At 38.2% G+C, this 18,782-nt stretch overlaps 1 protein-coding gene across 3 annotated transcripts in view; it reads right to left on the bottom strand.

The window, feature by feature from the left end:
• The window catches only part of SLC12A1 (solute carrier family 12 member 1), a 93,713-nt gene that overhangs the window by 3,882 nt on the left and 71,049 nt on the right, over window positions 1-18,782 (bottom strand). For all 3 annotated transcript variants that reach the window (XM_025884017.2, XM_073876959.1, XM_025884018.2), the window contains exons 22-25: window positions 17,689-17,820; window positions 17,340-17,451; window positions 15,550-15,636; window positions 6,523-6,658 (exon numbers count right to left, since the gene is read on the bottom strand). In XM_025884017.2, the coding sequence (XP_025739802.1) occupies window positions 6,523-6,658; window positions 15,550-15,636; window positions 17,340-17,451; window positions 17,689-17,820 (467 nt within the window). The remainder of the gene's footprint in view (window positions 1-6,522; window positions 6,659-15,549; window positions 15,637-17,339; window positions 17,452-17,688; window positions 17,821-18,782) is intronic.

Genomic DNA, 18,782 nt, shown 5'->3' with positions numbered 1-18,782 from the left:
AAACAGGCATCAAAATCCAGGAGGCACAGAGAACCCCTCTCAAAATCAATAAAAATAGGTCAACACCCCGACATCTAATAGTAAAAGTTATGAGTCTCAGAGACAAAGAGAAAATCCTGAAAGCAGCTCGGGAGAAGAGATATGTAACCTACAATGGTAGAAACATTAGATTGGCAACAGACCTATCCACAGAGACCTGGCAGGCCAGAAAGGACTGGCATGATATCTTTAGAGCACTAAACGAGAAAAATATGCAGCCAAGAATACTATATCCAGCAAGGCTCTCATTGAAAATAGAAGGAGAGCTAAAAAGCTTCCAGGACAAACAAAAACTAAAGGAATTTGCAAACACAAAACCAGCCCTGAAAGAAATATTGAAAGGGGACCTCTAAGGAAAGAGAGAGCCTAAAAGCAGCATAGATCAGAAAGGAACACAGACAATATACAGTCACAGTCACCTTACAGGCAATACAATGGCACTAAATTCCTATCTTTCAATAGTTACCCTGAATGTAAATGGGCTCAATGCCCCAATCAAAAGACATAGGCTATCAGATTGGATTAAAAAACAAGAGCCATCCATATGCTGTCTGCAAGAGACTCATTTTAGACCCAAAGACACCCCCAGATTGAAAGTGAGGGGGTGGAAAACCATTTCCCATGTTAATGGACACCAAAAGAAAGCTGGGGTGGCAATTCTTATATCAGACAAATTAGATTTTAAAACAAAGACTGTAATAAGAGATGAAGAAGGACACCATATCTTACTTAAAGGGTCTATCCAACAAGAAGATCTAACAATTGTAAATATCTATGCCCCTAACATGGGAGCAGCCACTTTTATGAGGCAATTAATAACAAAAGCAAAGAAACACATTGACAACAATACAATAATAGGGGGGGACTTTAACACCCCCCTGACTGAAATGGACAGATCCTCTAAGCAAAAGATCAACAAGGAAATAAAGATTTTAAATGAAACACTAGACCAAATGGACTTCACAGACATATTCAGAACATTCCATCCCAAAGCAACGGAATACACATTCTTCTCTAGTGCCCATGGAACATTCTCCAGAGTTGATCACATCCTAGGTCACAAATCAGGTCTCAACCAATACCAAAAGATTGGGATTATACCCTGCATATTTTCAGACTACAGTGCTTTGAAACTAGAATTCAGTCACAAGAGGAAAGTCAGAGAGAACTCAAATACATGGAGGCTAAAGAGCATCCTACTGAAGAATGAATGGGTCAACCAGGAAATTCAAGAAGAATTAAAAAAATTCATGGAAACCAATGAAAATGAAAACACAACTGATCAAAATCTTTGGGATACAGCAAAGGCAGTCCTGAGAGGAAAGTATATAGCAATACAAGCCTTTCTTAAGAAACAAGAAAAGTCTCAAATACACAACCTAACCCTACACCTACAGGAGCTAGAGAAAGAACAGCAAATAAAGCCTAAACGCAGCAGGAGAAGAGAAATCATAAAGATCAGAGCAGAAATCAATGAACTAGAAACCAAAAGAACAGTAGAACAGATCAACGAAACTAGGAGCTGGTTCTTTGAAAGAATTAACAAGATTGATAAACCTCTGGCTAGACTTATCAAAAAGAAAAGAGAAAGGACCCAAATCAACAAAATCATGAAAGAAAGAGAAGAGATCACAACCAACACCAAAGAAATACAAACAATTATAAGAACATATTATGAGCAACTCTATGCCAGCAAATTAGATAACCTGGAAGAAATGGATGCATTCCTAGAGATGTATCAACTACCAAAATTGAACCAGGAAGAAATAGAAAACCTGGACAGACCTATAACCACTAGGGAAATGGAAGCAGTCGTCAAAAATCTCCCAACAAACAAAAGCCCAGGGCCAGATGGCTTCCCAGGGGAATTCTATCAAACATTTAAAGAAGAATTAATACCTATTCTTCTGAAACTGTTCCAAAAAATAGAAATGGAAGGAGAACTTCCAAACTCATTTTATGAGGCCACCATTACCTTGACCCCAAAACCAAAGACCCCATCAAAAAGGAGAATTACAGACCAATATCCTTAATGAACATGGATGCAAAAATTCTCACCAAAATACTAGCCAATAAGATCCAACAGTACATTAAAAGGATTATTCACCATGACCAAGTGGGATTTATCCCTGGGCTGCAAGGTTGGTTCAACATCCGCAAATCAATCAATGTGATACAATACATTAACAAAAGAAAGAACAAGAATCATATGATCCTCTCAATAGATGCAGAAAAAGCATTTGACAAAGTACAGCATCCTTTCTTGATCAAAACTCTTCAGAGTATAGGGATAGAGGGTACATACCTCAATATCATAAAAGCCATCTATGAAAAACCCACAGCGAATATCATTCTCAATGGAGAAAAGCTGAGAGCTTTTCCCCTAAGGTCAGGAACGCGGCAGGGATGTCCACTATCACCACTGCTATTCAACATAGTATTAGAAGTCCTAGCCACAGCAATCAGACAACAAAAAGAAATCAAAGGCATCCAAATCGGCAAAGAAGAAGTCAAACTCTCACTCTTTGCAGATGATATGATACTGTATGTGGAAAACCCAAAAGACTCCACCCCAAAACGGCTAGAACTCATACAGGAATTCAGTAAAGTAGCAGGATATGAAATCAATGCACAGAAATCAGTGGCATTCCTATACACCAACAACAAGACAGAAGAGAGACAAATCAAGGAGTCGATCCCATTTACAATTGCACCCAAAACCATAAGATACCTAGGAATAAATTTAACCAAAGAGGCAAAGGATCTGTACTCAGAAAACTATAAAAGACTCATGAAAGAAATTGAAGAAGACACAAAGAAATGGAAAAACGTTCCATGCTCATGGATCGGAAGAACAAACATTGTGAAGATGTCAATGCTACCTAGAGCAATCTACACATTCAGTGCAATCCCCATCAAAATACCATCCACTTTTTTCAAAGAAATGGAACAAATAATCCTAAAATTTGTATGGAACCAGAAGAGACCCCAAATAGCCAGAGAAATATTGAAAAAGAAAAGCAAAGCTGGTGGCATCACAATTCTGGACTTCCAGCTCTATTACAAAGCTGTCATCATCAAGACAATGTGGTACTGGCACAAAAACAGACACATAGATCAATGGAACAGAATCGAGAGCCCAGAAATGGACCCTCAACTCTATGGTCAACTCATCTTTGACAAAGCAGGAAAGAATGTCCAATGGAATAAAGACAGTCTCTTCAACAAATGGTGTTGGGAAAATTGGACAGCCACATGCAGAAGAATGAAACTGGACCATTTCCTTACACCACACACAATAATAGACTCCAAATGGTTGAAAGACCTAAACGTGAGACAGGAGTCCATCAAAATCCTAAAGGAGAACACAGGTAGCAACCTCTTCGACCTCAGCCGCAGCAACTTCTTCCTAGAAACATCGCCAAAAGCAAGGAAAGCAAGGGCAAAAATGAACTATTGGGATTTCATCAAGATAAAAAGCTTTTGCACAGCAAAAGAAACAGTCAACAAAACCAAAAGACAACCAACAGAATGGGAGAAAATATTTGCAAATGACATATCAGATAAAGGGCTAGTATCCAAAATCTATAAAGAACATATCAAACTCAACACCCAAAGAACAAATAATCCAATCAAGAAATGGGCAGAAGACATGAACAGACATTTTTCCAAAGAAGACATCCAAATGGCCGACAGACACATGAAAAAGTGCTCAACATCGCTCGGCATCAGGGAAATCCAAATCAAAACCTCGATGAGATACCACCTCACACCCGTCAGAATGGCTAAAATTAACAAGTCAGGAAACGACAGATGTTGGCGGGGATGCAGAGAAAGGGGAACCCTCCTACACTGTTGGTGGGAATGCAAGCTGGTGCAACCACTCTGGAAAACAGTATGGAGGTTCCTCAAACAGTTGAAAATAGAGCTACCATACGATCCAGCAATTGCACTACTGGGTATTTACCCCAAAGATACAAATGTAGGGATCCGAAGGGGTACGTGCACCCCAATGTTTATAGCAGCAATGTCCACAATAGCCAAACTGTGGAAAGAGCCAAGATGTCCATCGACAGATGAATGGATAAAGAAGAAGTGGTATATATATATACAATGGAATACAAAAAGGAATGAGATCTTGCCATTTGCAACGACATGGATGGAATTGGAGGGTGTTATGCTGAGGGAAATAAGTCAATCAGCGAAAGACATGTATCATATGACCTCGCTGATAAGAGGAATTCTTAACCTCAGGAAACAAACTGAGGGTTGCTGGAGTGGTGGGGGGTGGGAGGGATGGGGTGGCTGGGTGACAGACATTGGGAGGGTATGTGCTATGGTGAGCGCTGTGAATTGTGCAAGACTGTTGAATCACAGGTCGGTAGTTCTGAAACAAATAATGCAATATATGTTAAGAAAAAAAAAAGAAGAAGATAGCAGGAGGGGAAGAATGAAGGGGAGTAAGTCGGAGGGGGAGACGAACCATGAGAGACGATGGACTCCGAAAAACAAACTGAGATTTCTAGAGGGGAGGGGGTTGGGGGGATGGGTTAGCCCGGTGATGGGTATTAAAGAGGGCACGTTCTGTGTGGAGCACTGGGTGTTATGCACAAACAATGAATCATGGAACACTACATCAAAAACTAATGATGTATGGTGATTAACATAACAATAAAAAATAAAAATATTAAAAAGATTACAATTATTTCCTTCAGGTTTGGAAACTAATTTTTAAAAACTCACAGGAAATTCTAGAAATATCAAGAATAAGACCAGGTGGTTGTTGTGCTAGAGTGGCTTATTAAATTCTAAGGGAAAAAACAAAAAGTGAGCAGGAAACATGGATAATAGTAAAGGGAAGGTGAGAATGGTCAGTTCTGGGAACAGGTTTGAGGTAGAAGAACTAATCTTGATGACCATTTTGATATCTTAAGAACGTAAATTATATCCTAGTCTATATTGTTTAGGCTCTTTGAATAAAAGTCAGCCAAGACTCACTTGGAAAAATACTACATTTACGATTTTGCAGCAATAATACTTATTATTGTGTTTCCTTAGTTCAGATACCAAGGCTTAGATGCATGATTTGCTCAATTATGTGAAAAATCTTTGTTGAAGTGGGCAGTTTATTAAAAAAGAGAGAGTGAGAGAAGAGGCAAACCAAAACGCGGACTCTTAACTATAGAGAATAAACAGAGTTGCTGGAGGGAGGTGGGTGGGGATGGCCAAGCTCTAAGGGGCTTGGCTCTAAGCCCATCTGGAGATGGGCTCTAAGGAGGGCACTTGTGATGAGCACTGAGTGTTGTATGGAATCACTAAATTCTACACCTGAAATTGATATCATACTGTATGTTAACTAACTGGAATTTAAATTAAAATGTGAAATTAGGGGCGCCTGGGTGGCTCCGTTGGTTAAATCACTCTTGATTTCGGCTTAGGTCATGATCTCAGGGCTCTGTGCTGAGCATGGAGCCTGCTTAAGATTCTCTCTGACTGTGGACTCTGAAAAACAACTGAGGGTTCTAGAGGGGAGGGGGGTGGGAGGATGGGTTAGCCTGGGGGGTGCGTATTAAGGAGGGCACGTTCTGCATGGAGCACTGGGTGTTATATGCAAACAATGAATCATGGAACACTACATCAAAAACTAATGATGTAATGTATGGTGATTAACATAACATAAAGAAAAAAAAAAGATTCTTTCTCTCCTCCCTCTGCCCCTCTGCCGGCTCTCTTTCCCTCTCTAAAAAAAAAAAAAAAAAAAAAAAAAAAAGTGAAACTAAAAAAACAAAAATAAAAAATAAAAATAAAAATCCTCCCAACCCCCCCAAAAAACAAACAAGCAAGCAAGCAAAGAACTGGGCGGTTTATTATACACAGTTTATAAATCTTAGCTCAGTATTTTCTCCACTAAATTTGAAAAGCTTTAGTATTTCTTGTCTAAATTGTTTCAAGTTCAGCTCTTACTGTAGTTTGTTTATTTATTTATTATATCCCTCCTACAACATGTGCCTGATCCAACTTTCATAATCACTGTTCCAATTACGTATTTTCTCAGATTGCTTTGTTAGTTTTCATAACCTCATCAGGTTAAAATTCTTTGTTACTGTGTTAAATTGTGAGTCAATTACCTTTATCTACTTTGCACACATATTGACTTGACTTAAATTATTTTAGACCCATGGATTCTGTCTTCTGCTCTACAAAATTAAATTTGAAAGGAGACTTCATAATATATATCAATAATCTGGGTTTTTTTAATCTTTTAAGAAGAGAATTGATTTTACCTTAAGAAATGAAAACCAGTTTCTAAATCCTCATATCCAGTAATATGATTGTAAAGCACTTGAAAAATGCAGAAACCCTAGATCTTGAATAATGACATTCTATAACTGATGCATTACTTCTTGATCTTTGAATCAACCATTGTTTTCTTTTTCAGCTAGTTAGACAGTAAAGTAAAAATTAAGGAAGACAAGTCCTTACCTTTTCCTTGACTGCTTCCAGTTCTGCATCTGTAATTTTCCACGGGGTTTCTCTCTTTAATTTCTCAGCAGTTGTTAAATCTTTGCAGCTTTCATGGAGACGGTATGGTTCAATCATCTCTTCAAAGACTTTCCAGCTGAAATTGGAATTATAAAGGAGGGCTCACAGTGGGAAACTAACTCATTATTTCACAGATACTCCAGGTATGACTGGCTCTGCTGGCTACAGAATCAGAGCTGAATGTCATGCAAATCTTTTAAGAATTATCTTTGCAGGGGACTTACTGTGAGTAAAGCCATGGATATAGTACTGCCTCCCTACCCAAGGAAAGGCCTTAACACGTTGAAGGCTTGTTAGCCTACTGTGTTTTAGATCCTCAATATAAACGCACCAACACACAGATAATAATTATTCTGCAAATACATTTCCTACATGGTGTAGTCAAAGACACCATTGTAATGTAGACACTTTAGCCCATAAGTAAGTTTCCATCTGCTTAAATGAGTTTCCATCTGCTTATTGTACAGACTGTCTAGGAGACATACATGAATTACTGTGGGAGATGAACTAGGTTGCTTGAGATGGGAGTTGGCTAGGCCTGCCCTCTCCTTTAGTCCATGCCACCCTCCCCCTGCTGGCAGGGGACATCGGTGGGCAGCTAGAAGAACAGCAAATTCAATGGTTATAGAGGAATTTGGATGTTTGCTGCAAATAATGCAGCCTTTGTCCTTCTGATGACTACTGTTGCTGTCTGAGATTTTTAAATGACTATTTTTCAGGTGCATGTTAGAAGAAAGAATAAAAATAATATTTTAATGTCTACAAATCAGAAGCCACTTTAAAGCAATTAAGAAGAAGTCATTGAGTAGAAAACTAGCAGCAGTATCTTACAGCTGTGGAACATTTTAAAAAAGTGCTAGAAAAATCTCATTTTGTCTTTCATAAGAACCTCAAAGATTTTTTTTAAACCGTAGTACAGAACAAAGCTTACAGTTTATGAGAGTAGTTGTCTTCAGTGTGTTACTAGGAGATGATGCCAAATATAAACAGTGTCTTTTGGTTTTATATAATGTGGCTTACTTATAACTTAGTAACTTTGAGATGAAGAGTAACTAGAATCAATGCACTGTTAGGTTAAGGAATTAAAATGATGGCATGAGGTCAATGATCTCATCGGTTGCCCTGATTTAGGATCTGCAGATCAAAGTGCAGAGATTATAAAGGAGCACCTACCAGTGCCTTTGTTAAGGGATTGAAGAGATACTTAATATCGTAGATTTCTGACACTTTGATTTATTTAGAATGGTGGACAACAACGGGGAACCACTGATATGCCCTATTATTCTTTCCACTACATAATACTTTTATTTACTCTTCCTCCTAACAGTGCCATGTCTTCAGAGACCTTTGGCCCTAATCTGTGCACTGGAAAGGTACCAGTCTAGGAGAGAAGAACCTTGGTTCTCGCGCTGGCTCTTCCATTGTCCTCCTGGACCTGGATAACCTTGCCTATAAAAGGAGGTAATGGTGGCTGCTCAGAGCTGGCCTGAAGATTGGTGTGATGGTTGGATGGTGATTCGGGTGACAGTGCTCTGAAAAGTGTACAGCGCCCTGTAAAACCAAGGCACTCATTTTTACTGAACAGCCACGGGACTGAGGTGAGCAATTGAGAGGCTCTCTGTTTAAGTTCTCCATATACTTATTTTGATCGGGATAAAAGTTCCTGCATCTCAGCCCAGGTGCTTATTAGAAAGACCAGTTCAAAAATAGTTTCCTAAGAAATTGAAGTGGAGTTAGAGGTTGCTCGTTGTCTCCCCAGCATCCATTGTAGTTTGGGTGGGAGTGACTCCATCCCCAGCATCAGCTAATCAGCACAATTCTATTCTGTCTGCCAGAGTGGTTGGCCAGGGTAGCCCCAGAGCCCAGGCAAGCTTGACCAAGAGGCACCTAGCATTCCACTGACCAAGAAAGTGACTGAGTTGCTTAGGTTGGTCCAACTTGAATGGAGCCCATGACTTGAGTTCAATGACTAGAGAAGAGACAAACTTTCTCTCCCACTGAACATAAATGAGCAAGTATGTAGCCCTGGTTGCTGTCATCTTGTTTTTATGAGCTAAATCAACTTTGATTGATGATTTCATAATGGACCAAGGTAGAGCAGAGATAATGGAAGAGAATTAGTCTTTGATTATATATAAAATTAACCTTCTAGATCAAGCTTTGCCTGAAAGCCAAAACATAATTGGATTTTTCAGTTATGTTTGCCAATAATTTCATTATTTAAGTCATCATAAGTTTTCTTTTCCTTGCACTGAAACATGCTAAGTGACATAATAGGTTATAATGGGGATGTATTTGCCCATTTATTTTCTCTCAACTCTTACTGTTCCTTGTCTATGTTCATCTTTGACTTCATCCTAAGGTTCATCCCTGAACTGGCCATTTTGCATTCTCCTAGCTAGGTGATGCAAAGGTGGCTCAAGATTTCTATCCTGATTCTCATTAAATCTGATTTTTCACATAAATGGTTTTTAATTGACTCTAGAATGGGCCAAGTTGACTCTAGAATAGGCCAAGTAGTTGATTCTAGAAGAGGCCAATAGACTCTAGATTAGGCCAAATAGGCCGTGCTTTGAAAATAAATGACAATTAATTCAATTTAAAAATTAACTTACACCTGCCTTGCCTTTCCCATCTTTATTCTTCATAACAAAGTTTAAAAATTTTTTAATTGTAAAAAAATTTTCCCCTAAGTTCATATAAGATTTCCTTTCTCAAATTAATATACTAGTTGTTTTATGACCACTCTAGTATCTTTTTTTTTAACAGATTTTATTTATTTATTTATTTGAGAGAAAGAGAGTACAGGGAGAGGGGAAAGGGGGAGGGAGAGGGACAAGCAGACTCTGTGCTGAGCACAGAGCCCCACACAGGACTGGATCTCATGACCCTGAGATTATGACCTGAGCTGAAATCAAGAGTCAGCTGCTTAATGGAATGGACCACCCAGGCATCCCACCACTCCAGTAGCTTTAAATTATCCAGGTAATTGCTTCTACTTTCTCTTTAATTTCTGTATAAAGATTGTTGTCTTTTCGGCCTATGACTTTTAATTCAGTATATTCAATAAAAAATGAAATTTAATCACAAGAGATTTTCAGTTCCTCCAGGCTCAATCATTTTCTCATTATCTTTGCTTTTGTACTCCCTTTCACCCTTGCCCGGCCATATTTATGATGTTTCTTTGGTAAAATATCTCCATCAACACTTATGTTTTATGGGTAGTTGAAAGATTTATTAGAGGCAATTTAGGTACATTTAACATTAGCCTCCAACATGGAAATAATTGACAAACTATTACCAAGAAAAAACAGTGATGAGGAGATAATTGTTAATGGTAGGTAGGGGCTGCCTGGCCAAGAAGAGCTGAAATTGAACTGGCGCTCTAAGCATTGGGCCCCAGGACAGGGCCTGCATCAGCCCAGAGGAAGAGTCTTCTTACTTGAATTGAACTCAGAGGAATTGCCTTTTAAAAATTATCACAAAGGCCTCAACAAAGTAGGTTTAGAGAGAACATACCTCAACATAATAAAGGCCATATATGAAAAACCCACATCTCATCATAATCAACTGTGAAAAACTGATAGGTTTCCCCCTAAGATCAGGAATAACACAAGGATGTCCACTCTCACCACTTTTATTCGACATAGTACTGGAAGTGCTAGCCATAGCAATCAAACAAGAAAAAGAAACATTCAAATTGGTAAGGAAGAGGTAAGCTTTCACTACGTGCAGCTGACATGATATTACATATCAAAACCTCTAAAAATCCCACCCAAAACTACTAGAACCAATAAATGAATTCAGTAAGGTCACAGGATACAAAATCAATGTACAGAAATCCACTGCATTTCTATACACTATATACTAATATAGTATATATTTCTATATACTATATATTACTATATTACTATATATTATATACTATATATAGTGTGCTATAGATACTATATATTACTATATAATATATATTTCTACATAATATAGTATATATTTCTATATCCTAATTGGGAAGCAACAGAAAGAGAAATTAAGAAAGCAATCCCTTTTACAATTGCACCCAAAATAATAAAATATCTGGGAATAAACTTAAGGAAGTGAAACACCTATACTGAAAAGTATAAAACATTAATGAAAGAAATTGAAGATGACACAAACAAATGGAAAGATATTTCATGCTCATAAATTGGAACAAATATTGTTAAAATGTCTATACTACTTAGAGCATTCTACAGATTTAATGCAATCCCTATGAAAATACCAATAGCATTTTTCACAGTACTAGAACAAATAATCCTAAAATTTGTATAGAACCACGAGAGACCCCAAATAGCCCAAACAATCTTGAAAAAGAAAAACAAAGCTAGAGATATCACAAGTCTAGATTTCAAGTTATACTACAAAGCTGTAGTAATCAAAATAGTATGGTCCTGGCACAAAAATAGACACATAGATCAATGGAACAGGATAGAAAGCCCAGAAACAAACCCGTGATTATATGGTCAATTAATCTTCAACAAAGGCGGCAAGAATATGCAGTGGGAAAAAGACAGTCTCTTCAATAAATGGTATTGGGAAAACTGGGCAGTTATATGCAAAAGAATAAAGCAGGACCACTTTCCTACACAATACACAAAAAATAAACTCAAAACGGATTAAAGATGTGAGATCTGAAACCATAAAAATCCTAGAAGAGAGCACAGGCAGTAATTTCTCTGACATCGGCCATAGAAACATTTTTCTAGATATGTCTCTTAAGGCAGGGGACATAAAAGCAAAAATAAACTATTGGTACTACATCAAAATAAAAAGCTTGGGCGCCTGGGTGGCTCAGTTGGTTAAGCAACTGCCTTCGGCTCAGGTCATGATCCTGGAGTCCCGGGATCGAGTCCCGCATCGGGGTCCCTGCTCAGCGTGGAGTCTGCTTCTCCCTCTGACCCTTCCCCCTCTCATGCTCTCTCTCTCTCTCTCATTCTCTCTCTCAAATAAATAAATAAAATCTTAAAAAAAAAATAAAAAGCTTGTGCACAGTGAAGGAAACAATCAACAAAACTAAAAGGCAATACTGAAGGGAAAGAGATATTTGCAAATGACATATCTGATAAAGGGTTAGTATTGAAAAATATATAAAGAACTTACACAACTCAACACCCCAAAAATAAATTATCTAATTAAAAAATGGGCAGAAGACATGAACAGACATTTCTCCAAAGAAGACATACAGATGGACAACAGACACATGAAAAGATGCTCAACATCACTCATCATCAGGGAAATGCAAATCAAAACTACAATGAGATACCACCTCACACCTGTTGGAATGGCTAAAGTCAAAAACACAAGAAACAGCAAGTGTGGTGAGGATGTGGAGAAAAAGGAACCATTGTGAACTGTTGGTGGGAATGCAAACTGGTGCTGCTACTCTGGAAAATAGTATGGGGGTTCCTCAAAAAATTTAAAATAGAACTACCCTATGATCTAGCAATTGCACTACTGGGTATTTACCCAGAGAATACAAAAACACTAACTTGAAAGGATATATGCATCCCTATGTTTATTGCAGCAGTATTTATAATAGCCAAATTATGGAAACAGCCCAAGTGTCCATTGACTGATGAATAGATAAAGAAGATAAAGATATGTACATATCTGTACATATGTATATGTGGTACATATATGTACCATATCTTCTTTATCCATATATAAATATATATCCATATTTGTATGTATATAATATATATAATATGTGTATATATATATACACACAATATATATATCATTCAGACGTGTAGTATATTATTTATATACACAATATATTACTCAGCCACAAAAAAGAATGAAATCTTGTCATTTGCAGCAACATGGATGGAGCTAGAGAGCGTAATGCTATGTGAAATAAACCAGAGAAAGACAAATACCATATGATTTCACTCCTATGTGGAATTTAAGAAACAAAACAAATGGACAAAGGAAAAAGAGAGAGAGAGAAATAAACTAAGAAACAGATTCTTAACTATAGAGAACAACCTGATGGTTATCAGAGGGGAGGTGGGGGGTGGGGGGATGGGAAAGAGGTGAAGTAGATTAAGAGCACGCTTATCATGATGAGCACTGAGTAATGCATAGAATTGTTGAATCACTATATTGTACACCTGAAACTAATATAACATGGTTAACTATACTGGAATTAAAATAAAAAACCTTAATAAAAAATTATCACAAAGGTACCAGGTGTGCTACCAATGGCCATCTGTGAGATTAACTGAGTGATCATTCTCTGTTTTAAAATAGGGGTGCCTTTATATATTTGAACATCATTGCCGGCACCAGATACGTGACTGTTTTACAAAGCAGTATATGATATCAGTTACAGTGGAGAGCTGAAGGGAGGAGAATGGCATTTCCAGCACCTCTCTTCTTGGGGGGTATTTTGTCTTCACACCAGGGTACAATAGCTGCAAAGATTCTTTTATTCCAGTAAAAAATGGATTTTTGGTTTTCTGCATCTTCCTCAAGACCTTGAACTATCAGAGAAAAAAATCCCCCAAATTGTGAAATCCAATTCATTTTTTTCCCAAGAAAGGGAACTAGATCTCTTCATTGCAGGATGATGAGGTTATATAAGAAACGGCACATTAAAATGGTGTCTAAAAGCAAATTTAGATACCAGGACAAAAGCAAAAATGCCTGGTCCTTCGTTTTTTACTCCTCTCCATAATGTTGGCTGCCTGAAAAGAGAAAAACATGGCACAAAGTTGAGGGTTAGTCAGAGAAATTGTGTCTAGCCCATCATGGGCACTCAGACAGTGAAAGGCACCAGTGGAAGGGTACACGGACCTCCTTGGTGATGAGACAGATAGGACAGGTATGCAGGGGGAACTATGGCAGCTGGACAGAGACCAGCAGGAAAGAAAGGGAAAGAAACTTGGGTAGAGAAAACCAGATTGATCCGCAAAGAGGCAAAGGATAGAGGAACAAATGAATCAGCAAGCACAGACAGTCCTTAGCTGCTAAGACAAACAGCAGGAAGAATTTGGCTACAAGAAGTAGATGACTAATTTGTGCCCAGCACCGAGCCAGGGCTAATAGAAAATCTGAAGTCAGTAGGGGACACCATGACTACCCTACAGACAACAGTAAATGGCCCTATGCTTGTCGCGCTCTGGCAGGCTCTGGCCTGTTGTGACGTGGCACACGCTAGGAAATCATTGTACCTGCTGTGTTATGAAATAGAATGCATTTCCACCAATTAAAGACATAAGAGGAGGCTGTTTCATCACATCACTGCAAAAGCCAAAGAGGCAATGTCTTAGAAATTAGAAATTCTTCAAATGAAATGTGGAAGGCTACCAGAGATTACTACATGACAACCCAGTTAATGGCAGAATGTTAATTCCTTTTACCAAGGAGGATTATAAACTCTTCTTAATTTTTCTTAAGTTTTTAAAACTGTAGAAATATAGGAATAGAAGGCATTCTATTCTATTCTAGAAGTGGTATATACGATGTGAGGAAATATGGCACAGTAATAACCCAGGTGAGTTCTGTCGATTATAGCTTTCTTATCACAATTAGGATGTTTTGGAAAGCCATTTCGACTGACCCACAGCCTTGGAGGACTCATGAATCCCTCAAATGATATGAAGTTCAAGGTTGTTGTGTAGTTGATAAGACTGCGTCTTACATCTGGATGATTTTCTGTTAGGTATTAAGCTCATATAGGATAACAATGAATCCAAAGAAGGGAGGAAGGGTGAGACTTGAGTGTGGAATTGAAAGCCATCAGGAGCTGCAGGAGGAAGGAGAAATGACGGTGAGCAGAAGTGCGAACAGGTCCGAAAGGAGAGGGAGAACCGAAGCTACACTGAGATCCTTGCGTCCCTGTGTACTCTCAGCCTTGAAGGCCCCACTCCACACCAAATCCCATGTATTAAATTGCTTCCAGATGCAGCAGTAAATATGATTTTGGACTGTAAACAACTGAAAAATATTATAATTGGTAAGTTATCACTCTAAGTAGTTTATTTAGTATCGGCTATCATTTCCAGTCCATCTTCTTGCACTTCTGGGAACTCCCGTGAGGATCTAACCTACAAGCTGTTTTCCAGTATCATGGACTTGACAAATTTAACAGTTAACGAGGGTTAAAATGATGTCATGATTTGAAGACGTTTAAACAATTATTTTCAGCATTTTAAAATTTCGGAGCCAATACACTTCCTTACCAGGCTTCAGATAGTTTTAGAGGACACCCAAAATTCCATAGCTCTAAGTGCTGGGTCCTTAGTGCCTGAAAGTGAAAATGGCCATGGAGGGTCGGTTCTGTCATTGTGCCAGGAAGACTCAAGAGGTTTCTAGCTTCTCTATCAGAGCTCCCTCATGCAGGATGCACCACCAGTAACTTTAAAAAAAAATTTTTTTAAAGATTTATTTATTTATTTTCTAGGGAGGGGAAGGGCCGAGGGGCGAGGGGAGAGAGAAAATCTCAGGCAGACTCCCCGCTGAGCAAGCACAGGGCCTGAGGTGGGGCTCGATCTCACGACCCTGAGATCATGACCTGAGCTGAAATCAAGAGTGGACGCTCAAATGACCGCGCCACCCAGCCACCCCACCAGTAACTTTAAATAATGAAAACTTGCCCTGACTGCCCAGTCCAGAATATCTGGGTTTGTGTCTCCTGCTACTCTTGCCGCCATAGAAACCGAGAACATGAAGGGCAATTCTAAAATGCTAACTAACCTGTGTTTCAACAGTTCTCCCTCTCAAGCTCAATTTTACCATGAAATCTTTTTCCTTCCATTATAATTTATTTGACCACTCTGCATGGTTATTCGAAGTTCGTTTTTATTATATTTTATTAGGAGGTCACTGCAGTCGGTAGATGACATTTTTACCCTTTAATAATCAGCACAAAAGAAAACGAGAGAGTACCGGGGCAAACCATGGATCTCGTTAAATGCTTCATACCTCTCTTTGTTTGGCTTAATGTTGATGTCACCAATGATATGGATATCTGCAAATTTTATCCTAAATTTGCTCAGAAGAGAAGCCATTCTGGAAATATAAGAGAGAAATACTTCATCATTGCATATGTAACTATTTTCAGGCAAAGAGTTCACGTCTTATTTCAGCTTCATATTCAGACAAAGGCTGTGTTTAGTGTTCGATTTCCATCACCGTATACTAAAGGTGGACCAAGCACATTCCACTGAAGGCAAAGACAAATTCATGTCAGTGCAGACCCTAGGAATAGCAAACCCAACTCTGCATTCACATATTATTGACTATTATCTTGCTGATCATTTTTAGAGTTATTGACAACATACTAACAAACTAATAATTATGATATATCATTATCTATTGGAGGTTCTTTCCCTGGCAACTGAAATTTTTGATACAATTTCAAAGTTACAGAAAAATTGCAAGGATGGTGCAAAAAATCCCAAACTCACCAGTTGTTTATACTTTGCCCCATTTGATGTAACACCTTTTTCTCTTTCTACACAGCTGCATCTGTCTATCTACATCTTCCTTCTTTCTTGCTTGCTTCCTACTCACTTACCCAATTGCCCAGCTGCCGCTATCAAGCCTCTTTACCTATAAATACTTCAGTATTTCCTAAGAATAAGAACATTCTCTTACACAAAGTACACTTTTTGAAATCAGGAAATTTAACATTGATGCCATGCTATCATGTAATCCACCAACCATTTTTAAATTTCATCACTTGCCCCAGTAAGTTACTGGAGGCTTTAAGAAAATATAAATTGTTATAGCCATCATGTTAGTTTCCATTATAATACGACTCTCTTTAAGGGGAATTAAGTGTGTGTGTATATATCATATACATATATAATATATATAGTTTACATTATATATGAATATATATAATATATTTTATGTGTGTGTGTGTGTGTGTGTGTGTATAATCCTCCCAGGAAGGGGGGAAAATATGAAAAATTACTAAATAAAAGCCTGTCATTATTTTGATTTCTGGAAGAGCTCGGGACTCAGGCCTGCCACGAGGGCCCCAAGGCTGCTAAAGGTGGCTCTCCAGATTTCCACCAGAGACCTTTGGATGCATGGCATTCCTAACATGCTTGCTGTTTCCACAACTACACATTAGGCTCTCCATGACTAAATCAATGACAAAGATGCAAATTTACATTTTGGAGACTGATTTATTTTTTTAATTACAAGAGTTTTCAACAGTCATCCATTTAAACTCTTTCAAGCTACAGATGAGAAACTGGGAACCCGGGTCTGGGCTGCCGCGACTGTGGCGGAGTCCGGGAGCTTGTTGGGGGCGGGGCTGGGACGAGGACGGGGTGCAGTCTCTCAGTTCTATTTTTTAAGTGTGCTGTGCTGGAGTGACCATCACAAATCAACAGGTTCGACCCGCCCCAAAGAAGCTACTCGATACGAATTGCTTTGGGCTTTTCCTTTCTTGGATACATTCACTCGTCAAATCAAAGCAAACATTACACAAGATAAGGAGAGTCTCATTCAAGACGTGAGATGAGGCTTCTGTGTCAAATTCCTTTTTGAAAGCATTTGTGGCAGGGGATCAAGGGACGTGAAGACAGTGATTACAAGAAGTACACAGATAATTTAATGACCAGAAAACCAAGTAAGCACGAGGCCCATCACGGTGGTTTTGTCTCTTGTGTCTCAAAAACACTTACAGTTATTAAAATTAAAGCATTAAAGCAACAGATGTCCAAAGTGCTCTAACACAGAAGTGATGAGTTACTTACGCTATTTTTTCTTCTTCAATGCGGTTGATCTTTCCTCCAACATAGATTCTTAATTTACAGTCTTTCCATTTTTTTCTGAGAGTCAAGATATAGGGGATAAGAAGTGTTAACCCTGAAAAAAGAATAAATATGACAGAAAGAATGAATGTATTTTGCTGAAAGGAAATGAATAGCTTTAAATCTTTATTCATTCTCACATTCATTGCTCCTAAATAATTTAAAATGGTGGGAAAACACAGAAATATTATTCTTCAACTGATATCATTTTCATATACCTTCCCATGCAGTTTGTTAAATTGATCAACATAGCAATTCTGCTCCCTAGTGTATATTCTGGAATTGTTTTTACCTCCATCATCAAACAACCACCACACATCAATTGTGCCCTTTCCTTGCTTCTTTTTAAATTGGGTGCTGGCTTCTACCAGTTTCTGGTTGAACTCCCCCACGTGCATCGACTGGATTGTGTTCATGCTGCTGTCTGTAATGAAAGAAAAAGTAGTAGACCTATTTGTCTTTTGAAGAAAGAAACAAAATAACTTGCCAATAAATCTATTCAGGAAAATAGAGAAAGGGTCATGAATTTGTAAGCTTTTTTATCCTTATAGGTAAACAGTGAGCTTGGAGAAAGGGAGATACAGGTCAAGTCCCACCGTAATTTAGATCACCTTTAATAGTTCAAAAGAATTTGATATTGGTTTCATGATCACAGTTTTCATTATAAAGCAGTAGATTATTTTCAGGTCTCTAGTAATCTCAGGGCAGAATTATTACTTAGGCAGGTAATGATGCTAAATGATCTGCTACAATAGCCAAAATATTCCTATTTTTAAAAACTTCAACTATAACTTAATCCTATTTTCAAATTTACTTGAAAGTAGAAAATGTGGTGATTGGTTTTCTAGAGATAAGCAATAGAATCAGAAGTATTTCTTCATTGGAGCATTCATGTGAGTGCAATTGGTGTAAATTCCATGCATATCTGGATTATAAAGGTGGATAGGGACCAAATGCATCTTGACCCTATGACCCTTTGGTCCTAATGTCAGCCTGGCTTGCTTTCCTGTTTTCAAGGAGCCTTATGAAGTGAAGGGAAAACCACTGAGCTATTTGAATCTCTGTGAATGAGATGGAAAAGCCAGGAAATACGGAGAGACAAAATTCCTTCACTTGAGGTAGAGATAAGGGTGCACAGAAAGAACTTAAATTTTTTTTTAAATGCACTTTCCACCCTATCAAGGATCCAGCGAAAGTATACTAGGGAACTAGGCCAGTGTTTGAGCAGGACCCTGGCTTCTATTTGCCAGTTGAGATTTTCGTTGCTACACCAAAGATATTATTTCTCATTTCCGCATCTTTTAAAGTTGTGACTTCGTTGCTCCGTTTCAAAGAGATGGTGTTAGCAAAGTGCTTACAACAGCTGCTTCAGAGCTTCCTCTCTGA

This window comes from Callorhinus ursinus, unplaced genomic scaffold, assembly GCF_003265705.2.
Source record: "Callorhinus ursinus isolate GAN/ISIS: 27379988/994484 unplaced genomic scaffold, GSC_fseal_2.0 scaffold25, whole genome shotgun sequence".
Taxonomy (NCBI): Eukaryota; Metazoa; Chordata; class Mammalia; order Carnivora; family Otariidae; genus Callorhinus; species Callorhinus ursinus.
The sequence above is the reverse complement of the archived record's forward strand: the minus strand, read 5'-3'. Positions and strand labels throughout refer to the sequence as shown.